At 60.9% G+C, this 23,680-nt stretch overlaps 9 protein-coding genes across 9 annotated transcripts; 7 read left to right on the forward strand and 2 right to left on the reverse strand.

Moving 5' to 3' along the window:
• Window positions 1-773: 773 nt before the first annotated feature.
• On the forward strand, window positions 774-2,360 carry DCS_02133 (uncharacterized protein; the record flags this gene model as incomplete). Its single annotated transcript, XM_040799462.1, has 1 exon — window positions 774-2,360. One exon carries the CDS (start codon window positions 774-776, stop codon window positions 2,358-2,360), a length of 1,587 nt encoding a protein of 528 aa, XP_040660345.1.
• Window positions 2,361-2,866: 506 nt separating this feature from the next.
• Window positions 2,867-3,493, reverse strand: DCS_02134 (uncharacterized protein; the record flags this gene model as incomplete). Its single annotated transcript, XM_040799463.1, has 1 exon — window positions 2,867-3,493. The coding sequence occupies one exon, from the start codon at window positions 3,491-3,493 to the stop codon at window positions 2,867-2,869; it is 627 nt and encodes a 208-aa protein (XP_040660346.1).
• A 225-nt stretch (window positions 3,494-3,718) lies between these two features.
• On the forward strand, window positions 3,719-4,078 carry DCS_02135 (uncharacterized protein; the record flags this gene model as incomplete). The annotated part of the gene is made up of 1 exon (XM_040799464.1): window positions 3,719-4,078. One exon carries the CDS (start codon window positions 3,719-3,721, stop codon window positions 4,076-4,078), a length of 360 nt encoding a protein of 119 aa, XP_040660347.1.
• A 3,124-nt stretch (window positions 4,079-7,202) lies between these two features.
• DCS_02136 (tripeptidyl peptidase precursor) lies at window positions 7,203-9,121 on the forward strand (the record flags this gene model as incomplete). Its single annotated transcript, XM_040799465.1, has 2 exons — window positions 7,203-7,261; window positions 7,315-9,121. The coding sequence occupies 2 exons, from the start codon at window positions 7,203-7,205 to the stop codon at window positions 9,119-9,121; spliced, it is 1,866 nt and encodes a 621-aa protein (XP_040660348.1).
• Window positions 9,122-10,953: 1,832 nt separating this feature from the next.
• Window positions 10,954-13,967, forward strand: DCS_02137 (SIR2 superfamily; the record flags this gene model as incomplete). Its single annotated transcript, XM_040799466.1, has 2 exons — window positions 10,954-11,079; window positions 11,139-13,967. The coding sequence occupies 2 exons, from the start codon at window positions 10,954-10,956 to the stop codon at window positions 13,965-13,967; spliced, it is 2,955 nt and encodes a 984-aa protein (XP_040660349.1).
• An 836-nt stretch (window positions 13,968-14,803) lies between these two features.
• Window positions 14,804-16,267, forward strand: DCS_02138 (aminotransferase family protein; the record flags this gene model as incomplete). Its single annotated transcript, XM_040799467.1, has 2 exons — window positions 14,804-14,909; window positions 15,018-16,267. The coding sequence occupies 2 exons, from the start codon at window positions 14,804-14,806 to the stop codon at window positions 16,265-16,267; spliced, it is 1,356 nt and encodes a 451-aa protein (XP_040660350.1).
• A 1,428-nt stretch (window positions 16,268-17,695) lies between these two features.
• On the forward strand, window positions 17,696-19,159 carry DCS_02139 (eukaryotic aspartyl protease; the record flags this gene model as incomplete). Its single annotated transcript, XM_040799468.1, has 2 exons — window positions 17,696-18,962; window positions 19,032-19,159. 2 exons carry the CDS (start codon window positions 17,696-17,698, stop codon window positions 19,157-19,159), a joined length of 1,395 nt encoding a protein of 464 aa, XP_040660351.1.
• A 597-nt stretch (window positions 19,160-19,756) lies between these two features.
• DCS_02140 (uncharacterized protein) lies at window positions 19,757-20,122 on the forward strand (the record flags this gene model as incomplete). The annotated part of the gene is made up of 1 exon (XM_040799469.1): window positions 19,757-20,122. The coding sequence occupies one exon, from the start codon at window positions 19,757-19,759 to the stop codon at window positions 20,120-20,122; it is 366 nt and encodes a 121-aa protein (XP_040660352.1).
• A 578-nt stretch (window positions 20,123-20,700) lies between these two features.
• On the reverse strand, window positions 20,701-23,640 carry DCS_02141 (fungal specific transcription factor domain-containing protein; the record flags this gene model as incomplete). The annotated part of the gene is made up of 4 exons (XM_040799470.1): window positions 20,701-20,975; window positions 21,066-21,263; window positions 21,391-23,313; window positions 23,430-23,640. The coding sequence occupies 4 exons, from the start codon at window positions 23,638-23,640 to the stop codon at window positions 20,701-20,703; spliced, it is 2,607 nt and encodes an 868-aa protein (XP_040660353.1).
• Between the last annotated feature and the right edge of the window lie 40 nt (window positions 23,641-23,680).

Consider the following 23,680-nt stretch of genomic DNA (forward strand, 5'->3'; position numbering starts at 1 on the left):
CATGACTCCGTAGGTTTATTTGAAGTGGTAATGAATAATAATGAATATTATTAACGAATATACTCCGATATACTCCGTAATTACTCCGCACAACCAGTATTATTTCGGTAGGTACAAGTGTGGCGGTGGAGCTAGCACCCAAATGGTAATAGGCGGCCCCTGGTAGTACAAGTATGTACGTACTCCGTACTGGTTCGGAGGACTAATCTGTCACCTGTCGCGACGGGAAACCGCGTAATTCCAAAATAATGGCGCCAGCAAGTACCGGTACAGGAAGGGTGGTGCTCGCGTGGGGACGCATCAAGTTCCTGTACCTGCGCTGACCGGTGCGGCGCTATGGCGGTACGTGCACACCTACGATGCCTTGTACCTGTACTTGCTTGACCGTCCTCGGTACGACAGACACGGACGCATGTTCGTGCCTTCAACGGACCGCTTCCCAGTGTCGACCTGCTGCCTCACTGCTGCCTACTCCACGACACGCGAGGCCGTTTCTCGGGCTCGACGGCCCTTCCGTTGCCTTCCTCTCCTTTTCCCTTCGTTCCCTCGCCTCCATACCCATGTTGAGCATCGCCAGACAACGGCGATCACATCTCCCCACCCTCGCACCCACGCTTGCCCCCCCTTGCCACACGTGTCGCGCCGCGCGAGACCCCGACTCGACATCGGTTTCAGCATCGGCATTCGCCTCGACGTCGACGTCGATCTCGACATAGCTCTCGCCATCGACCTAGACATTGACATCGACGGAGCAAGGCACGTCGACGGTCGTCATGACGGCCGAATGGCGCGGCGGGGTCGCGTCGTCCGTGTCGCACCCTCTGCCTCTTCCTTTCCCACGCTCCGTCGAGACACGCGACGAGGAGACGATGCGAGACCGGACGACGGCCCGCTCGTCGCCGTACCAGACGCTCGACGGTAGCAGCTCGTCGCAGAGCTTGTGCCGCTCCGTCTCCCGCTCTCAGGAGTCGGCCGTCGGCACGGCGTCGGACGACCAGGTCGTGACGCCACCAGCGAGCGACACCAGCGGCGGCGCCCTCGTCGTCGGCATCGACGGCCACGAGGGAGGCGCGGGCCAGGGCGGACAGAACGACCAGCTGGACCGCCTGTCGGCCCTCGCCGCCGCCCAGCACAGGATGGGGCCGGACGAGGCGGCGGCGGCGGGCTCGCGGAAACGCACGGCCGACGGCGAGGTCAAGTCGAGCGACGGCAGCGTGAGTCCCGCCAAGGGACATTCGCGGACCGTCAGCGCCGTCAGCGTCGCCTCGACCGTCGACGGCAACATCGGTGAAGTAGGCGACGACGCCCATCCCGTCCCCTTTGCTCGCGCGAGCGTTCGTCCGTCGTCTCGTGCCGCTGACCTGCCTCGTCCCTCCGTCCAGCTGTCGGCCGAGCTTCGGACCCGTCTGTCGTATGCCATGGTCAAGGTCAGCCGCGGCTGGCAGTCACGCTCCCTCGACGAGGTCGAATCTCTCGCCTCCCAAGTGACTTCCCCGATATCGAGCAGCGCCTCGACGGCGCAGCGCCGGCACGAGTCCTCGGCGAGCCCGCGACCGACGGCGCCGCCGACGGCTCAGGTTCACTTTGCCGCCGAGCACAGGCCCGTGACCGTGGCCGCGGCAGGCCCGGTCAAGTCGAGGTCCAAGTCCAAGTCCAACTCTCCGCATGCGCCGCCGCCGGCTCTCGCTCCGCCGGCGTCGATCCAGCCGGCGACGGCCATGTTGGCGTCCGAGGCTCGTCCGAACCCCCGGCGCCACTCCCACTCGCGTCTCACGCCTACGCTGCTCGCCCACGCCTTCTCGCCTTCTCCCAGCACGCCCGGTCAGGCGCCGCGGCTCGACGGCAGCAACCCGATATCGCGCCTCGACCAGGACGCGGCTGAGAGCCTGTTGTTCATGAGCAGCCCCGGAAACTCGGCCGGCCTGAAGCACTCCTTCTCACCCTCGCTCTCGCCTCCTCGCGCCGGCCGACAGGCGCTGCCGAGCGCGCCCCGGAAGGCGCTCCCATCCCAGCGACCGGCCTTTCCGCCTCCGAAGAAGGCGAGCTTGGACAGGCGCCCGCCCCTGGCGCCGCCCCTGGGCTCGCCGATGGATCTGGACGGGCCGGCGCGGCGGCCATCGGCGTCGCCGGACAGGGGTCCGTCGAGGAGACGGCCGAACGGCACGGGCAACCACGTGCGCGGTGCGCTCTCGCTCCCCAGCGGCCTCGGCCTCGGCGACGGCACGGCGAGGAAGCTGCTGCAGGACGAGGACATTGAACGGATGCTGGACCGCGCGGGGGCCGAGGCGGGCGACAGCTCCGACGACGACGAGATTCGACTGCCGCCGAGACGAGGCGTGCCGGGTGTCGTGCGGGCGTAGGACGCCGCCGCCTCGCCTCTCGATGGAAGGTACTCGCTCGATGAAGTGTCGCAAGTCTCCGCCGATGCCCTTGCCGAGATGAGCTTCCCATGCCGCTGCTCGACGAAGCAAAGGTCTATCCTCGCCTGGGTCATCGGACGAGACGCCCGCCGCTGCCTTTTCGCACGGCCACTGACTCTGTGTCGCTTCCACCATGATTCTATTGACGCGTGCCTGCGAATGGTTGAAGTCTTTCCTTTTCCCTGTCTCATCATTACACGGGGTACGCCTGCACTTTAGGCAGCATTTGGCGGAGCTCAGCTTTTATTTCTTGGTTTTTTTTTTTTTGGGGGGGGGGGGGGGGGGGGGGGGCACGCGACAGGAGCCTCGGTCACGGCCGGGTCATGACCCTCCGCAGCAGCAAGCGCAAAAGACGTGGCAACGAGCTTGGCACACGGTAGCATGCAATGATACAAAGTACAAGCGTAGGTTCGCGCAACCGACGCTTCGCACGAGACGGCGACGGTTCAAGGCTGATGAGGAGGTCCAACGGTACCCTGCCGCGTGGCAAAGGCCTGCCATGGGGAGTTGGCAGAGACGAATCGAGAACAGGGCTGTCCGGCATGCTCGTCCGATGGCTTTGCCCGAAACGACTGTCCTTCCAAGGCCACGGATGTTTGATGTTTGCCCGAAACGACTGTCCATTTCAAGGCCATGGATGCATGCCGAGTCCAGGGCTCATCTCCTCGGGCCAGGACTCGACGCACTCTTGCGTGCTTTGTACGGGACCGGACCTCGTCGGGGCGCGGAACATCAGCAGATTCGTCCTCGATGCGGCCGAGCCCGGAAATGGCGGTCACTCCTCGGTTCTCCCCGTTCTCTGCATGTACGTGCACACGCAAGTGCTTAGCACGCGGCAAGGGCCGGTGAGGTACGGGCTCTGCCACGACATAGCCGGCAGGGATCAGGCCGCCTCGGCATGGCCAGAGCTGCTCCGTATACGCCGCAGACAGGGCGAACGAGAAAAAGGGATCCCCCCCAAGGCGGCGGTAACGATGATCGGCTCCCACCTTGGGGCTGCGAGATGACGTTGCGATTCCGGATGCTCGCATCCGTCCTTCCGGATCGAGGAGCGTCAACGAGCCTTGAAGCATCATTTGAGCCAGGTGGGGCATCAGACGGGCGTCGGATCCGATGGGGGATGCTGCGGTCGGGAGCAAGTGCAACGTGTACAGGGTACTGCCACCTCGAGGCGGCGGAACGGTGAGACGGAAAGACAACGTCCTGCTCCACGGCTGGCCTCGTTGGCCGTGGGTACGAGCCCGCCGCCGACGTGCCAGAAGACATGCGGAAACGTCGCCTCGAACCAACAGGACAGCATGCCGTCTTCGGTCCGTCGCCGCTCGTTGATGGTGGCTCTGGGCTCGCACGAGTCATGGCGAAATCGCGTCATCGTCCTCTGCCGTCAACGCTTCACACGTCAGCATCTCTCGTCATGCCTCGTCAACGCCCTCTACTGCCCCGACACCAAGCTGGCTCGTTCCCGGCTGGCTGCTGGGGTGCATGTGCAGAGCAGACTCGGAGCGTGCCGATCATGGCTCCCGAGGGCGGCAATCAACCGCATCCTCGACGGCGGGTCGGAGGGGACGCAGAATAGGGAGGACCGAGGACAAGATGGCGCCATGAAGGAGGAAGAAAATCTGGCAGATGAGTCGGCACGAGCACTATATTCGTGCTAGCGGTCGATCTGTCTGGGCACGCAGGAACGGTGCACTGTCAAGGGATTTGGGGTTCAGGCAGGCGCGTTGAGGACACGGCCAGCTTCTGCACACGGAGTACCGGTAATTACATGTAATTCAGCACATGCGCTGGAATCATTGTAGGTACAGTAGGTATAGTGGGATGACAAAAATGTCGATTCAATTTGTAGGAGTAGCGCTACCAAAACTGAATCGTCACTTTTGTCATGTCTTTGTACCTTGTAGTTATGCGTACATGTAATAATAGTACCCAATACTTGGGCGTTCCTCCGTACTGTACCTACTGTACTGGAGGTATGAAGCAATGGTAGACCGACACTACTATTGCAGAAAGTACAACTATACTGTAAGCACGGGGTAGGGATTGTCAAGTAAAAGAAAAACCTGGTGATAATATCAGTATCACTTACGGAGTACCAAGGTGCAAGCATGTGCTTACTTGGTATTACCCTCACTCTGCAAATTGTAGCGGGCGCCCCTTGCTGCACGTGTACTTCCCTAGGTGTAAGTGCAGCAAGTAGGTCGTTGTATTATTTACAGCAGTAGTAATAGTGTACGGATTGCTCTGTACTGATGTACGATCAATACAATCATGCACAAGCACGGCACTGTCAAGTACTAGTAGACATTATGTGCAGAGTAATACATGCACTTGTACGAGTGCAGCGTCGACTTGTATGCAAATGCAGTGGCACCACTCGCATGCTCAATGTGCTGTACTGTACGGGATCAATTACACCGCACACAAACGTTGTACGTGTACTTATGGTACGGAGTAATACACGCTTCGTCCACCTCCAATACTTGACCTGCTTGGAGGCGCCCTCGGACAGTGACTCAACCGGGCCAAGGGGCAATGGATGATCCTTTGTGCAAGTCAAGCACAGGCGGAATGCATGCTGGGTAGGTCGGTACTAGGCACCTACTAACCTACCACTAATAGTCTTGGGTACAAGCACCACATTGTACAGAAGGGCGTCTTCTTACAGTGCTCCGTACGAGGGCATCTTCCACAGTGCTCCGTACGAGGGCATCTTCCACAGTGCTCCGTACGAGGGCATCTTCCACAGTGCTCCGTACGAGGGCATCTTCCACAGTGCTCCGTACCACAGGCACCTTGGTACGAGTAAATGAATGCGGAACAGAGCACTCGGTACCCGTAGTAGCGAAGAGGCATCGCATACTCTCTGCAACCAGCCGCGCACGTATTGGAGAGTTCGCAGCCGTGTCTCCAAACGCACGGGCTCTCGGCGCAGTTGGCAATTTCGGCCTGTCGATCGGATGTGACGGGCCGCGTGGAAAGGATCGACTGTCTGATAAACGAGTGTCGGGAACACGAGGTGGTGCTGCTTACCCGCACGGCTACGGTGCTCGGCGGTGCGTTACGACCGCGGTGCTCGCCGCAGGCACCACCACGCACGGCACCTCACACCTGTGTGCACGCTCTCCCTGCCGTCGAGCGTGAGCCGACCATCCGCATCGCCGATGCCTCGATTCAGGGACGCACAGCATGGAACATCTGCCCATCCACCTCGCTCCCATCGACGGCGCGGGAGGAGGACGAAGTCCATGAGCTCCGCACACGGGGCGACTGAACAAACGACACACACACGCGTGCGAAGCCAACACGGGAGCCCTCGTGTCGGGGAAAGAGTCGACAATGAGGAGCATGTCTCGCCACCGGCAATCCTTGTCTCGGACTCTACTGTACAGGCCGCCTGCATGGCGCCGTGGACGATGGCGGCCGCTCACGGCGCTCGTGCTCGTTGCTGCGGCCGCAGGGGGAGATCAACACCCCGCACGGAGCACGCACTGTGTTTGTGCTCGTTGCCGCCGCTGCAGGAGCACAGTAGCACTCCGTACGGAGCACGCACGGTGACTACGAGAACATTCCATTGCCTGCATGTGCAAGCAAGTATTATTCCTGTGCATGATTCCGCCGCAGGAAGGCGAGGCAGCCGTGGGAGGGAAGAGCTGCCGCCTGTTCGGTGCTCACCACCAACAAGACGCGAGCGAAGAGCACATTTCCATTGGCCAGTATGCTTTTCTCCGCAAGTATTACTGTACAGTAGTTGTACAGTACAGTAAGTGCATGTACAGTAAGTACGGTACGAAGTAATACGAAGTAGTTGTACGTATGAATATTGGCAAGCCGTCCTAGGCGTTCCTGGACGGCTTGGGTAATACTACCGCTTGGTCGCCGAATCCAAGGGGGATACCAGATATTGCGCCTGGGCAAACTCCCCCCTTCCTCCTCCTCGTAATTTCACGATAGGAAAGGCCCTTCTGAATTCATAGCACAACTCTGGCTCCCTTATAAAGACTATCCCTAGCCAAGGCGTAACTGAAGCCATGGTTCTGCCGGACAAGTCGAGGTATTCAATGACGTCTACTGTTGGTATAAGCACATCGGAAGAGTTGTGCAAGGAACCAATTTATGACGTGCGCGGCGCGAACCTGTACAAGTATGGCGTGTCTGCAGAATATTACGCAGTTATTGTTACGCAGTTATTGTTACGCAGTTATTATTACGCAGTTATTATTACGCAGTATTTTTTGGCAGTATTTATTTGGCAGTATTTATTTGGCGGCAATTCCTTCGCAGTAATAATTTATTTGGCAGTATTTATTTGGCAGTATTTATTTGGCAGTATTTATTTGTCAGTATTAATTTGGCAGTAATAATGATTACGCAGTAATTATTTCGCTGTACTTACTGTCAACAACTGATTCAATTTACTGCATTAATTAGCTGGCTTTTTGTACTTGAAGCGGTACTCCGAATACGGCAAGTAATTATTAATATATTGCAGGCACGGGGTTGCCAGAGACGAAATGGAGGTAATAAGAATACTGGGGCAACGAAATCACTACCCTGCCAATAATCGGCCAAAGTGCATGTACCGTCGCGAGGCAATTGTGTCGATACAATTTGTAGTGGTAAGCTCTACCAAGATTGAATCGTCACCTTTGTCTAGTGACTGTACGTACATGTACTTGCTTCGTAGCGATGGCTTGTGAATACTTACTCCCTACCCATAGAGTACTCCGTAGTACAGGAAACGGTCATGCAACTATACTGTACAATTATGCAAGGATTAAAATGGCATCGTCTGCCCTCCTCGACCCTCCTCTGCCCTCGGCCCTCGACTGTCCTCCTCGGTCCTCAACTGCCCTCCTCCTTTCTCTTTCCTGGTCCATTCCTCCGCACATAGGCCCACGTCGTGCCCGTCGGTGCTTCCCCTCGTTCCCATTGTCGTGGCCGACCCGAGCCGTTACGTGGCCATGCCGTCGACTCTGCTCCTCGTCGGTGCCGTCCTGGCGAGGCTCGCCGCCGCCGCCACCTGCGTCGAGAAGACGCAGGTCCCCCCGGAGGGCTGGAGGCGGTTGAGCGAGGCGCCCGACGGCACGCGGCCGCTGCAAATGTCCATCGCCCTGCGCCTGCCGCGCGTCGACGGGCTCGCCTCGACGCTCGCCTCGTCGTCGTCGAAGCACCTCTCGCTCGACGAGGTGACGTCGATGAGGGCGGCTGACGGCGAGGACCGCGACGCCGTGCTCCGCTGGCTCGCCGACGAGGGCATCACCGACAGCAAGGCCGACGAGGGATGGGTTCACGTCCGCACCACCGCGGCTCGTGCCGAGGCGCTCTTGGGCATGCGGCTGCGGAGCTATTCGTTCCGAGGGAACGCGCCCGTCCTGCGAACGACGGACTACTCCGTGCCCGATCACCTGGCCGAGGCCATCACCTTTGTCCACCCCATCTCCAACTTCATGACGCCGGCGCACAAAGTCGCCGCCTCGAGGCCGGTGACGAGGCGGAGCTTGACTGGGGCCGTCGAGATTTGCGGCCTGACGACGACGCCCGCCTGCATCGCGCGGCGGTACGGCCTCAACTACACGACGCCCGACGGAAAGTCGTCGGTCCGCCTCGGCGTTGCCGGATTCCTGGAGCAGTACGCCAACTTTGCCGACACGCAAAGCTTCTTACTTGAGACCAAGCCGGAGCTGGCGGGCCGCAACTTCTCCGTCGAGCTCGTCAACGGCGGTCGGAACCCCCAGGACGCCGCCGAGGCCGGCGCCGAGGCGAACCTGGACGTGCAGTACGCCATGGCCGTCGGCTATCCCGCCGCCGTCACCTACTACTCGACCCACGGACGCGGCGTGAAGCTCGATGACGAGGGCAACGCCCTGCCCAAGGAGCGCGACGACAACGAGCCGTACCTCGGCCTGTTCGAGTACCTCCTCGCCAAGCCCGACGACGAGCTCCCGAGCGTCCTCTCCGTCTCGTACGCCGACGACGAGCTCTCGGTGCCCAAGCCGTACGCCGGCCGCGTCTGCGACCTCGCCGGCCTGCTGGCCGCCCGTGGCATGTCCATCGTCGTCGGCTCCGGCGACGGCGGCGCCAAGGGGGGCCGCAACTCGACCTGCCGGACCAACGACGGAAGCGCCAGGGACGTGGCCATGGCCACCTTTCCCGCCACCTGCCCGTGGGTGACGGCCGTCGGCGCCGTGACCCACGGCCACGACCCGCCCCGCGGCGCCCACTTCAGCACCGGCGGCTTTTCCCAGTACTTTAAGCGGCCGGCGTGGCAGGATGACGCCGTCACCGGCTACGTCGAGGAGCTGCACGGCCATCTCGCCGGCCACTACGACGCCGGCATGCGCGCCATCCCCGACATCTCCGTCGTCGGCACCTCGTTCAAGGTCATCGTCGGCGGCCAGACGCTCGCCATGGACGGCACGAGCGCCAGCACGCCCGTCTTCGCCGCCATGATCGCCCTCGTCAACGACGCGAGGCTGCGCAAGGGCAAGCCGTCGCTCGGCTGGCTCAACAAGAAGCTGTACTCGCCCGCCGTCCGCGACGTCCTGCACGACGCGACGACCGGCCTGAGCAAGTCTTGCACCTTTTCCGGCGGGAAAATGCCAGGCGGGTGGCCGGCCAAGAAGGGTTGGGACGCCATCACGGGACTGGGGACGCCGGGCAAGTTTGACGACCTCTTGCGTGTCTTGGTCGACCTGTGACCGGATCGCCTTCGTCCACGGCTCGTCACGCCATCCTTTTCCGCCACGGCGCGATGCGCACGCGTGGCATCATTTCGACATGCTCGTCGCATCGCTCGTAGGCAGCGAGCCGCCAACGCCTTGACCGTCGTGGCTGGTGCCGTACGACGGGGTTGGTGTCGTGCGAAGTCGGTCGCCTGTTGCTGTGCCGTCGATTGATGGTGGACGGGCGTCGGCTGTTACGTAATATTCGTTAGTGCCAAAGTAATTTTTGCTGCAAATTCTCCGGTCCGTTCCTGGGAGGGAGGCGTGGGTGGCTCAGCGCTGGCGGGCATGTACACTGTAAGTACGGAGTACTTATGCGTGGGGTAGTGATGGATGGGTGGATGCTCGCCCGCCCGCAGACGGGTGGCTGCTGGCCGTGGGCGGTTGGCAGTTAATTAGCGGTGCCGTGGCGGCGGGCACCAGCAAAGCCTTGGGCATTGTGGGCACTGGGCGCTGGGCGCTGGGCCGGTGGGAACAGCCTAAGCCAAGTACAAACACTGCTAGTACTGTACAGTCACTTGACAAAAGTGACGGTTCAGTTTTGGTAGCGCTACTCCTACGAATTGAATCTACATTTTTGCCACCCCACGGTGGCAGTACATTTGTGCTTGTACACTACGTTAGTAAGTACAAGCAGGTACAAGCTCGTAAAAGCACGTACAAGCTCGTAAAAGCACGTACAAGCTCGTAAAAGCACGTACTTACAAGCACGTACAAGTACTACCTACAATTGCAAGGACTTTCTTGTACGGAGCAATTACAGTATTACTCCGTACTTGCAGCATGGGTAGGTACTAAGGTTTTTGCTAGCAAGGAAACACACATTGCACAAGCATAATAGTACTCACTTGCTACCTGCCTACCTTGGTACCTAGGCATTGCCACCTGCTAGGTACTTACCTACATCGTACTGCACTAGCTACATACAGGCACCTTCTACAGCGCTCCGTCCCCCCTACAGGGCACTGACCGGGCTAGCCTGCGGAGACTGGCGCGCCGCGCTAAGATGCCGAGAATGCCCACCAAGTAAGGTACCTGCAGACTAGTAGTGGAGCGATCAGTAAGTACTTGTACTGTGCCCTGTACCAACAGTGGATGACACGCTGGGTGGGCATTTGTTTGACCTGGGAGATCGCGATATCAACAGCCGGCGAGCGCGTCGACCGCCTTGTGCTTCCCACTCCCACCACCCATTTCTGGCCCTCGGCATTGTCGCTCATCCTTCGACGAGCAGCATCGCCAGCGCCGACCGCCTCGCCGACCCATCCATCCCATCGACGTCTCCCGTCCGATTCCCTAGCCACGGGACCGCCGTGTCCTTGGCCGGATCGTACCCTTCCGTGCCGGCGAGCATTCAACCGTCAACACACACACTGCCAAGGTGGTAGTTTGCCAGCACAACTCGCCAACGCCGTCAAGCCGTCGACCGACGTTGATTCGCTTACGCTTGCACTTTGCATTCTGCCAATCTCTCTCATCTGTCCGCCGTCGGCAGAAACTCCTTCACTTTCGCCCGCCCTGTGTCGTTTCCTGCTTCCGTGCACCTGCATAGCGAAAAGCGGCCCGTTGAGACGCCAAGTTGTCCGTCATTCACTGCATCGTCAATAATGCTCACCGCTCCTCCCCAGCCTTCAACACAAATGTCAAGATTCTCCAGATTCACAAGCCTCTGAGTTGCCCAAATCCCATCGCGTCACGACACGTCGAGCGAGAGCTTTGGGTGGCTCCTCCAGCCCACGTCTCGTCCCTACCAACACCGAGTCCCGCCGTCGACACCGTGTATTCGTCTTGCCCGACAGCTAACCAGCATGCCGACCCAACACGTCGAGCCTCTCTCGGGCGTTGACCTCGATATCATTGCCAAGGCCGTGCTCAAGGCACGCAAGGTCGTCGTCATCACCGGTGCTGGCATCAGCACCAACTCGGGCATTCCCGTACGACCTGCACCGCCTCGCACGAACTGTGGCATGTCCCCGGGCTGACACGCAGACAGGACTTTCGATCGGAAAATGGCCTCTATTCCTTGATCCAGGCTCAGTTTGATGCCGCCGCACGCTTGGAACGCCAGGCAGAGGCGGCCGACGGCGAAGCGCCCGACCCACGGCCCTGCAAACGACGCAAGGTGTCGGTCGAGAGGCAGCTAGAATATGCGGCCGAGGGCAAAGATGATGCCGTAAAGGAGGAAAATGTGGATGATGACAAAATCAAAGGGGCCAAGGTGGAGGAGAACAATAGCCAAGCGGACGAGGTGGAAAATGGCCAAGTGGACGAGGTGAAAAAGACGAACTTGGAGCCCGTCGATGCCCTCGCCGTCCAGCCAGAACTTCCTCGGCTCATGGACGACGAGTCCTGCGGCGACAAGAGACCGGCCGGAATGGGCGCCAGGTCGGCACCTCTGGGGTTCAGCACACCGCCACCCAAACCTGCTGGCGTTCGCATGTTGGCCACGCAGCTCACAACGTCCCCGCTCTCCTCTCCGCCTGCCGAAGACCTATCCGTTCCGCCATCCGTCTTCGCACCGCGTGCCCACAGGCGTCTGGCCGACCCTTTGATGCCGCTGAGCTCGTCACCTCTCTCCTCGCCGCCACCGGTACTCTTCGACCCCTTCGTTCCCACGTCGCCCTCGGATTGTCGCTCCGACCGCCGGAGCAGCACATCGCCGTCCGAGGTGGACGACGGTACGCCGGCTTCGAACCCCCTGAGCTCGTCGCAGACGTCGAGCTCGGCCAAGAGTGCGCTCCCCTTCATGAAGGGCAGAGATTTGTTCGACGCCAACATCTGGTCGGACCCGACCAAGACATCCGTCTTTTACACCTTTGCCACGTCGCTGCGCCAGAAGATCAAGGAGGCGGAGCCGACCAGCTCGCATCGATTCATCAGCCACCTCCGGGATCGCGGGAAGCTCGTGCGCTGCTACACCCAGAACATTGACCAGATCGAAGAAAAGGTCGGCCTTTCGACAAGCCTCAAGGCCGGTCCTGGCAGTCGAGCGCGCTTCTCCCGACGCTCCACGGCCAACACGAACCAGCTCAGCAAGATGGTCGACGAGGCCTCGGCCATCGGCGATGCGAACCCGAGCAGCTCCCAGGGCTCGACCGGCCCCAAAGTGGACTCGGACCCGGACCAGAGCCAGAGCCAGGCAAGTGAAGCATCAAGTCAACAGTCCCAAGAAGCACAGACGGACGAGAGCGGCGTGGCCTCGTCGGAAATGGGGACGCAGCAGGGCGGCGTGGTGAAATGCCAGTCCCGCGCGAAGCAGGAACGGCCTCGCTCGGGCGTCGAATGCGTCTTCCTGCATGGATCCCTCGAGTTTCTCCGATGCTTCCTTTGCGGGAGGGTCTGCTCGTGGGAAGACGACGAGCGGGAGACGGAGACGCTGGCCGGCCAGCAGCCCGAGTGCCCCCACTGCGTCGGCGCGACGGCCGCTCGAGAGGAAAGGGGCAAACGTGCGCTGGGTGTCGGCAAGCTCCGGCCGGACATTGTGCTCTACGGAGAGGAGCATCCCAACTCGCACCTCATCAGCCCCATCGTCACCCACGACCTGGCTCTGTGCCCCGACATGCTGCTCATCCTCGGCACGAGCTTGCGCGTGCATGGCCTCAAGGTCATGGTGAGGGAGTTTGCCAAGGCCGTGCACAGCAAGAACGGCAAGGTCGTCTTCGTCAACTTTACGAAACCGCCCGAGAGTTCGTGGGGCGAGGTGATTGACTACTGGATACAATGGGACTGCGACGCCTGGGTGGCGGATCTGCGGGACAGGATACCCAAGCTCTGGCAGGATCCCGCGCCGCCGAGGCGCAAGACGGCGGAATCGAACCCGTTCTCGGACGACAGGGACGGGGAGAACGAGGACAAGGACAAGGACAAGGACAAGGACAAGAACAAGGACAAGGCAAAGAAGAAACGGCGGCCGGCAGCCTATCCCGTGGCGCTGCGAGACACCAAGGTGACGGGCGCGTACTGGACGCCCAAGATACTCCAGGAGCTGCACAGGATCACGGCAACGGCGGCACCCGCTCGGAGGGCTTCCCTCTCGGCGATGCCGACCGCCGCCGCCTCGGCCCAGGTGACGGCCCCGTCAGTCGAGAAGCCGAAAGGCAAGGCGAAGCGACCGAGAAAGTCGGCACCGGGCGCGCTCGAGAAGGCGAAGCGACCGTCGTCGACGTTGAACCCGAACCACGGCAGGTCCAAGAAGCCGGCGACAACGCATGCGCCCTCGGCCGCGAGCTCGTCGACGGCCGGCGACGGGGCCACCGTCAGCTCGATACTGAACTCGGTCAAGGAGAACGCGAGGGTACGGAAGAGAAAGACGATGGACGGCGTCGAGGTCCCCTCTCCCGCCCTGGGCAGGAAGCGGGAGACGAACGAAAACTACAAGCCGACGGCCCACTTGAAGCTCCCACCCATCCGCTCGCCGCCCATGGAAGAATCGACGTCCATTTACGGCAGACCGCGGCTGCTCGAACCACGGAGCCCACCGTCCGGGCCTCTCGCCTACCTATCGCCCAACCGGCGTCTCGCAGACGTCTTTCAGACGACGACGCGCGACTACCCGCAGAGCTTCCTCCCGGCGGCACGGCACTACGACGCGATGAGGGCGCTCGACGCGAGACCGACGTGGACGCAGACGTGGAACGGGTCCGAGGACCGCTACCCGTTGCAGTTCGGGGTGCCGAGAGTCGACGAGAGCCCCACCTCGGCACTGGCTGGCGTCAGGGACAGGCCGGCTCTGGGCCAAAGTGCGCCGATACAGCCGCAGCCATCGAGAAGCTTGGAGCAGAGCTTGCAAATTTGGGGGCAGAGTTGGAACCCCGGGCCTTGATGGGCAGCATGGGAGGCGACGTCAAATTCTCGACGTGTCGTCATCCAGGCCACACCAGAATTCCGTGTCGGTCCGGTGTTGGTGAAAGCACGGGCGATGCCAGTACGGGACACCCCATGCCGTCCTTGGCGATGATCTGGGGCAGTCGGCGGAGCGGAAGCCTGTTCTGGATCAACTGTTGTTGGTCTCGCGATGCGACACCGCGGCGGCGTGTCGTCCAACACGGCATCCGTTGCCATCTCTCTGCTTCCCGGAACAAGATGGGTCACAAGCGAGCGGCCCAAGCCTCATACAGAAGCGGTTGCTTTCCAAGCACGACGAGGTTCTGCGGCAAGGGCGCGGATGACACCATGACATTTCTGTTGCGGGACCAATGACTGATTGGTTCGCTGGCCAGAGGCGATGCAAGGCAAAATTGGAGGAAGTGTGGGTGTCTTGGGCCGACAACGGAGTCACTGAGCAATACAGTACGACGATACTTGCGGAGCCCGGAGCGCTATTCTCCGTATTCTTGCTTGTGCGGCACCAACAAGTATTACCCGCCTCCAGGCGCTATTACTAAGGAGTGAGCGCTAAAGTAATGCCTACACTACCCGCGGAACGAGAACCCACAACGGCCGCATGGCCTCGGTGCGTGTCATGATGGCAACCGCCCGCACTTGCGGTGTTCGTCAGATGAAGGCCATCTAGGAGGGCGACGAGGTCTCACGACGATAAATACGCCCTCTCCATTCCGACGTCGGCCTTGTCCGGAACCATTCGCCTTCTCGCCAAGCCATCCATCGTCCCATCAATACATCAACACGATTGCCCCTCAACTCGATTGCCCATCGACAATGGGACACCATCTCTCTGCCAACGGCCAAAGCGGCGAGTTCCAATTTGGAGGACATTGGAAGAAAGAGTTTCCCTTTGACGCAGAATGGCTCAATCTCAATCACGGTGCGTGCCCTCTCGCGGCCATTCCTTCCAAGTAATGCGGAACGAGCCGAGACGAGTCGGTCGGTCGGTCAGACAAGTTGAGCTCACAACGCCGGCGCTCGGCTACAGGTTCCTTCGGTTCCATCCCAAACGTCGTCCGTGACAAGCTCCGCCACTTCCAGGACGAGGCCGAGGCGCGGCCAGACAAATTCATCCGGTACGACTTCCCCAAGCTGCTCGACGAATCCCGAGCGGCCATCGCCGAGCTCGTGCGGGCGCCCGTCGAGACCGTCGTCATGGTATCGAACGCGACCGAGGGCGTCAACACGGTGCTGAAGAACCTCGTCTGGAACGACGACGGCAAGGACGTCATCTTCACCTTCTCGACCGTCTACGAGGCCTGCGCCAAGGTGGCCGACTATCTCGTCGACTTCTACGACGGCAAGACGGAGCACCGGGAGATTGCCATCCGCTACCCGCTCGAGGACGAGGCCATCGTCGACGCCTTCCGAACGGCCGTCAAGGAGGTCGAGGCGGCGGGGAAGCGCGCGCGCGTCTGCATCTTCGACGTCGTCTCCTCCCGCCCCGGCGTCGCCTTCCCCTACCTCGACATGATCAAGGCGTGCAAGGAGCTTGGCGTCATCAGCATGGTCGACGGCGCCCAGGGCGTCGGCATGGTCCCCTTGGATCTCGAAAGGGCCGATCCCGACTTCTTCGTCTCCAACTGCCACAAGTGGCTGCACGTGCCGCGCGGCTGCGCCGTCTTCTACGTGCCCCTGCGCAACCAGCACCTTTTGCCGTCGACGCTGGCGACGAGCCACGGCTACATGCCCAGGCTCGCCACCCGCGGCTCCCCGCTGCCGCCGAACGGCAAGGGCGCCTTCGTGGCCAACTTTGAGTTTGTCGGCACCAAGGACAATGGCCCGTATCTGTGCGTCAAGGAAGCCATCGCCTGGAGGCAAAACGCCCTCGGCGGCGAGGAAAAGATCCTGTCCTACCTCTGGGATCTGAACAAGAAAGGCATCCAGCACGTCGCCGGCGTTCTGGGCACCGAGGTTCTGGACAACAGCAAAGGAACCATGACGAACTGCGCCATGGGCAACGTTGCGCTGCCCATCTGGATCGGCGAAAAAGGGCAAGGCGCCAAGGACGGCGACGTGGTTGTCCCCGTCGACGACCAAGAAACGGCATTTCAGTGGATGTCGAGGACAATGGTGGACGATTACAAAACCTTCATGTCGCTCTTTGTGCTCGGAAACCGATACTGGATTCGAATCAGCGCTCAGGTGTACTTGGACATGAAGGATTACGAGCTTGCCGGTACCGTGTTGAAGGACCTTTCGGCGAGGGTAGGCAAGCGGGAGTATCGAAAGGCCTAGAATTGCCGCATCCTCATGTTTTCATAACCCATCCACCACTTCTTTTGCCTGTCAAGTATGGTGCAGCGAGGATGATGCCGCGGAGGCTCGAAGACATCGAACCGTTTCCGACGAGCTTTGGTCGCGTTCCGAAACAGTAGAGCCGTGTTTCGCGCCATTAGAGGAGCTGAACGAGACGTTGTCCGACTGACCGATGCGTGAGACTTGATGGATGATGCGTTGTTGGCGGTTGCTGTACGTGGCACTATGCGGTTTCCGTCGGTCGCTTGTTGTTCCGTCCCCCTTAGACACAGGCAAGTCTCCAACATCGGTTTCCAAACCTGCAACCACTACCGAGTAGGCCGCCAGGGATGCAATCGAAAAAGAAACTTTCCTCGCCCAGGGGCCGGCTCGCATGTTTCGTTTTCGACCACCTCCCCCCCCCCCCCCCCCCCCCCCCAAGCAATGTTTCATACCACTTCTCCTCGGCAAATTCAACCAACGTGGTGCTCTGGCGCTGCTCTGGGACTGCTCTGAGACTGCTCTGAGGCTGTGCTGCAGCGGCAACGAAGATCCTTTTTCACCACTCGCCATGCTTGACGACTCGAATGACAGACGTAGCCACGGGCGAATGATGTGCTAATCATCATCAGCGATGGCACCTGTTGCCCCCCCCGAAATAGATGTCCCGAGCTTGGTGAACGACGACGCACAAACACTGCCGCTGTCGTCGACCATGCCAACTTTCCAGCACGTCTCCCCTCCACCATCCACCGGGAAAGGCCGCCGTAACTGTCCCGTCGTTGTCGGCCAAACGGGAAAGCCGCATCTCAGCCGCCAGGAAGGGGTACACACACTGTTGTTGCACATCCGGAACTTGCAGCACATTTCTCGACGGCACTAGGACATGGCACTTTACGCGGCATCTGGGGATGGAAACTCGCCCTGCCAAGACGCGTCATGGCTGTCACTCGCCTTCCCGGTCATCCCTACTGTACAACCACCAAGTACAGCTCCACCATCGGTGCCACAGGGGATGTTTGGGGGCTCAAACCACATGTTTTGGCTGTTCCGCCTGTCTACGAGGTGCCCTTGGCAGCTGGCAGCTACACATCAAACTTCCTGGGGCTTCTCGTACCGCGTAGGCGATTCCTGGGACCAAACATGTCGACAACGTCATCGGAGGAGCGGTGCCGGCTTGAAAAGGGTGGCGACGGTGAGCTATTTGAGCTTCCCAGTCGCCCTCGACTTCGTTGCTCCTCCTTTCATGAGCAAAGTTGACGCTGGCCTCGTCTTCTTCTCATTTGCCGCAACAACATCAACTCTCGGTGAGAGGTTTACCTTCTACTTTTTTCATGACTTCATGACCCTAATTTTCCTTCCTTTCGTTTGGCATCTCTACCTGGAGTGGTCTAATTCTCTGTGATAATTTTGCAGTCGAGTTTCGCAATGCAGTCTCACATTCTTGTCCCCATCTTTGTCGTTGCTTTCCTAGCCGTCTTCACCGCCGCGTCAGGCATCGAGAAACGGTCGTTTACGGTCCATCGAGTGGGAAACCCCAACTTTTCTGGCCACAATGGACCGAGATCTCTGGCAAAATCGTATCGAAAGTTCGGTGCGCCTCTTCCCAAAGGCCTAGCCGGTGCCCTGGCTGCTCAGAACACGCGAAAGAGAACGCTCGACACCGCCCCATTGGTCGAAAGGAGAGGATTCGAATATAGGTGGAGTGGCCAGCGCAGCCGGCGAGCATTCTCGGGAGCATCCAACAACTGCCCCCAGGGAAGCGTTGCTGGAAAGAAATGTTGGGCGGGAACGGCGCAAAGCTCGATGGCTCGCCAACAGGCCAACAAAACCAGGCAAGTAGGCAGCGTCGAGGCTGTTCCGGAACAGAACGATATCGAGTTCCTCTCTCCCATTTCCATCGGCGGCCAAGCCGTGAACCTTGCCTTCGACACCGGTTCCTCGGATCTCTGGGTCTTTAGCAAGCAACTAAATCCTGCGGCCACTACCGGCCACAGAGTCTACGACCCTGCAAAGAGCCCAAGCTTCTCGATGATACAAGGCCAGAACTTTTCCATCCGATACGGCGACGGCTCTGCCGCCACGGGGGTTGTCGGGACCGATGTCGTCAACGTAGGCGGCGCCGAGTTCCAGGCGCAGCCCATAGAACTTGCCACGGCCGTCACGCGAACCTTTGTCGAAGATCAGAACAACGACGGCCTCATGGGCTTGGCCTTTTCCAACCTGAACACGGTGAAGCCCCAACGGCAAAAGACATTCTTCGAAAACGTCAGGGCCACTCTCAGCGAGCCCCTTTTCACCGCCGATCTTCGCAACAACTCCACCGGAGCCTACACGTTCGGCGTCATCGACGCAAGCAAGTTCAACGGCAGCCTGACGTGGATCCCCGTCAACACGACGAGAGGATTCTGGCAGTTTTCCAGCGAGAGGTTTGCCGTCGGCGGCGAGCCGTCGCAGAATGCCAGTTCAGGGGGGCAGGCCATCGCCGACACGGGCACGACGCTGATCCTCGCCGACCCAAACATCGTGCAGGGGTACTATTCGAGGGTCCCGGGGGCGAGAAACAGCGACAAGGCAGGCGGGGTGACGGTTCCGTGCAATGCCAAGCTGCCAGACCTCGACCTCGACATCGGCGGCCTCTACATGGCCCGCGTTTCCGGCGCCAACATCAACTTTGCGCCGGTCGGGAATGGCTGTGAGTCGACGAAGCCCCGGCCAAGATTGCACCGTCTACGGTCATTCCCATGCTGACATGAAGAGGCAGCTTGCTTTGGCGGCCTCCAGGCGTCGCCGCTTGGTACCATGGGCATATACGGCGACATCTTTTTCAAGTCGCAGTTTGTCGTGTTCAACGGCGGCAACAACACGCTGGGAATGGCACCGCATGCATAACTCTAGACGTTAGGGAGAGAAACACGACTACAAGCAGTTATCAGTACATATACATACATATGGAGCCCAGACAAGGCAGCAGCCGCGCGGGTCAAGTACCGAGTTCAACAGGGGATGCTTGGGGGGGGAGGTATAATCGGCCCGTGTGCGGCTGACACTCGGGCGATTCAGCAACATCAATCGTGGCAAGCTCAGCCCAGATTGCTTACGGGCGTGTCTGAAGGGATGAGAGAGATGCTACTGGTCGACACAGGCACTTTATGGGTGACGCCATATGCAGCGTGACCACCGATGACCCCGTGGGGGAACGACCTTCTGCCACACTCCTCTCTAGCTGGGCGATGAATGAAGCCAGAGTGGAAAACGTAGGCGTTGTGTCACCGTTCAAGTCGGACGCACCCATCATTTATACATATATCCATCGAGGCATTCGATTTGCCTTTGGAGGCATGATCAAATGTCATCCATCTTTACATTCTTCCGATAGGCCTTTCTACTGAAGCACCAGTGTGCGACGAGCGAAGAAGAAACGAAGTCGAAGAAACCGCGACAACCATCACGTCGACCATCGCAGCGACCATCGCAGCGATCATCACCATGGGTGCCTCGCAGTCTTCCGCGGCTCCTTCGGGCAGCAAATCGCTATACCAGCGCGCGCAGGCCAAGAAGCGCGGCCCGGCCATTAGCGACGAGGACCTAGAGCGATACACGGGCAAGTCGCGAAGCGAATTCGACGCATGGAAAGCGACGGCACCCGGCGTAGGGGGCCACCAGCGCGCCGGCACGCTTGCCATGGGCGGCGCATCGGGGCTCGCCGGCGTCGCCGCCGGAGCCGGTTTTGGCGGTTGGGGTCCCAGCGCCGAGCCCCGTGACGCCAACCGCGGCTTGAAGTTTCCCCCCACGCCGGCGCCGAAGAAAGGCGTCGAAGGCCCCAGCTCGAGCATCGGGGGTCCTTCGAAGTGATGGGTGCCTGCGTGCATGGCGCATGGGAAGGGCAAATCCGATGGTGGAATCCATTTCTTGCTGCTGGCTGGGTTGGCGTCACCTGTGAAGAGGTGGCCATGCGATGGAAGGGGTCGGCAGTGCATCAAGACAGATAGCAGCGTAAGACACGACAAGGTGACAAACCACCCATTGGATGATGGTAATTAATGCTTCACCCAAGACTGGCAGTGAAGGACGAGTATCAACCCATTCCAAGTCTTGCCACCTGTTGACACGCCGTGCGTCACCCAACATCATGGCGTTGGATATACAACCATTGCTTCGGCGCCGACGTGATGGCTGATGCTTCCGTTTGCCTTTTGATTTACCCATCCCCCTTGAGCCAAAGTATCGGCCCTCCAACCCAGCACAGGAAAGGTTCGTTGAGCCTTGGTGTCCGCACTCTCGTGCCATGCCCGACCAACCAACTCCTGTACACCAACACCGCCGCGCTCCACATGGCAAGTACATGTCAGAAATTCGTCAGATTATATATCAAGTGATTGTTCGTGGACGGCAGCATGGGTGTCTGTGAATGGGAATACGACAAAGTACGCTCACGGCTTCGGCTCGACGGGCGGGAGGGACGGAAAGCTCGCCTCACCTCCGTTTCGCATGATTTGCGCCGCCTGCGAGAAGAACGAGTCGATTCGTATAATGGCCACCCGCAGCAGGGCCTTGACTTCGACGAATTCCTCGTCCCACAGGGCATGCACGGTGGAGTGGAACGACTCGAGCATGCGATATGCCCGCTCGATATCAGAGCTGTCCCAGGCGAGCAGGAAGAGGAAGACGAGAAAGTTGCCGCACAGGATGAGGTGAGAGCGGGCGTCTGCGGCCGAAGCTGTTAGTCTAGGGGGTGGGCGGGGGGAGGGGGGGGGGGGGGGGGAGCGCATAGATGGCGCCATGAGTGCCAACGTACGTCGTCCCCAGAACCCGAAGAGGTCGTGCTTGTTCACGCAGGAAAAGAACTCGGCAAATGCCTCGAAGGTGGCTAGCGCTTCGGGGAACCATTTACGCAGGTTGGATCCGGGCGTCGACCTCGCCGCACGCGTCGGGGGGTGCATGAGGGCTCGGTAGAGGATCACCTGGGCGGCGTAAAATGACAAGTGGAGAGGGCCTTGGATTCCGCGTTAGAAATGCATGCAGACCGTGCAACAGCAGCGAGAGGAGGGTGAGAATAAGGGTGAGGGTGAGGGTGAGGGTGAGGGTGAGGGCAATGTTGGGGTTGTTTGGGCGTTGCTCACAGTTGAACGAAGTGACGGGAGACCGCTTCCTCTCCTCCTTTTGAAGAATGAGGCACGACGGTATCAGGCTCGGCCAGTCCCGGAGCCGGGCCTGCACGTTGGCAAGTTCGAGCTGGGCCTGGAGGCTATCGCTCATCGTCCGTCCGGCGGTGCTGACCTGACTGTGCGAGCGGGTTAGCGGTCGGGCGGCGGCGACCGACGCGGCAGGGACAACGTACAAGCTGCAGTAGAGGACGGATCGCAAGGAGCGCGCGATGTGGATCATCTCGAGGAAGCGGGCGCCCGTCGAGATCTCAAAGTCGGCATCGCCCGGCTCGACGAGGTGCTGCAGGTCGGCGGGCACCTCCTCGTCGCAGCGCACGTCGGCCATGGCCAGCGGCGACGTGTTGTACGACGTCGCCGAGATGTGCGGCGGGTTCCCGTGGCATATCGACGACCAGCAGTCGGTGTAGAAGGTGGCCCACCAAAGCTTCCTCCGCAGATGCTGCTCCGTCGGGTTGATGTTCCAGCGGCCAGGGTCCTGGTGGAGGCCTATGACCTGGGCGCAGGCCGTCGCCTGGGCGGCCATGGTCCACGTCGTCGGCGCCTCCATGCTGTCGATGGCCGGCGGCGTGATGTGGATGAGGAGCAGGCAGGCCTGCAGGACGAAGAGGTTGGGGTTTTCGATCTCGCGCCGCAGCGCGCGGTGGGCGTAGTCGACCATCTCGTGCTGGGGGAAGGGCCGGGGACTGCCCCTGAGGGTCGGGTCGTCCTGCCAGAAGACGGAGGCGAGGGCGTAGACGGCGGCCCTCATGCAGGCCGGGATGGCGTTCTTGTCGTCGTGGTACTTGCGCAGGAAGCGTACCTTGGAGGCGATGGGGAAGACGGGGTGCACGTGTCGAAAGTAGAGACGGACGAGGTTCGGGCCGTAGGGCCAGACCTTGGACTCGATGTGGTCGGCGGCGCTCTGGCGGTCGCGGTTCACGTGCTCGGGGTGGCCGATCTCGAGGAAGAGGAAGTGTATCGGGTTGTCGTCGGCCATGGCGCTGCCCGAGTGCACCTGGGCGATGTTGGCGTCGAGGTTGAACTTTTCGCTCAGGATGCCGTAGCGGAAGGCGTCGAGGAGGAAGCCGTCCTGCTCGGCCGTCGGGCCCATGAAGTAGGCACAGCGGCCGGGCACGTCCTCGAGCGACTGCGTCGAGGCGACGGGCTTGGGGGAGGCGACGGAGAGGGACGACGAGACGTCCGACGACGGCGGCGGCGGCGGCTCCAGATCGACCGTCGAGGGGCTCGAGTGGTAGACGAGATTGTGGTGAAGGGCAGCCGCCTGGCCGTTGTACGTCGGCTCGGCGCGCGAGGAGGCGGCGTGCCGGGGGTCGAGGGCCATGGCGCCGATGCCGAACGAGGACGAGGATTTGGTCGTGGGACTGCCGACGTCCAGGTCGAGCTCGCGATCTTGGTCGGCTTCGTGCTTGACGTCGAGGTCGCCGTCACCGTCGCCGGCGCGGCCGCCGTGGTCGAGGTCGAGGTCGAGGTCGAGGTCGCCGTCGAGCTTGGGGTCACCGTCCCGGCCAGCATGACGCCTTTGGTCATACTCATGGCTCCCCGCCGAGGCCAGGGTAAGCAGGTCAGCCGTCTCTCCTCGGACGTGGTGAGGAACGGGGAGGGGCGGCGGATGCAGCGGCGGCGGTTCGGCGAGCCGTGGGAGATGATGCCGTTGGTGCCGCGGCGGCGGCGGCGGCGGCGGCTGCTGCTGTTCTTGCCGTCGTTGCTGCGGTTGCTGCTGCGGTTGCTGGTGCTGGTGGTGCTGCTGTGGTTGTAGGTGAAAGTGAAAGGACTGGTCCGGCGTCGAGGAAACGGCGGCATCACCGTCACAGTCGGGGGCAGCGGGGGCCGAGGAGGGCGTCGAGCGACAGACGATGCCTCTACTTTCGCAAAACATGCCTGGCCAGAGGCGGTCAGCACACGGTCAAGAACACGGCGACGGCCTGGCGTTCGCCTTCGGGAGGGGGAGGGTTCGGCTGCGGGTGCGAGCAGGCATGACACGGCGCGGCACGTACAGGGCGGCTCCGACGTGATGACGCAGGCCGTCTTGCGGCGGCGACAGGCATCGCACGGCCGGTTCTTGCGGCTCCTGCGCTCGCGCGGGTTGCCAAAGGTGCTCTGGATGAAGAACTTGCGGTGCTGGCGGGCACCGTTGCCGGCCGAGCTGGGGCCGCCGGCAGCCTGGCGCGACTCCTTAGGGCCGCCGGCGCCGACGCCACCGGCCATCATGCCGGGGGACGGAGGACGGGGACGGGAGACGGGGGAA

Source organism: Drechmeria coniospora, chromosome 01 (assembly GCF_001625195.1).
Source record: "Drechmeria coniospora strain ARSEF 6962 chromosome 01, whole genome shotgun sequence".
Classification (NCBI taxonomy): domain Eukaryota; kingdom Fungi; phylum Ascomycota; class Sordariomycetes; order Hypocreales; family Ophiocordycipitaceae; genus Drechmeria; species Drechmeria coniospora.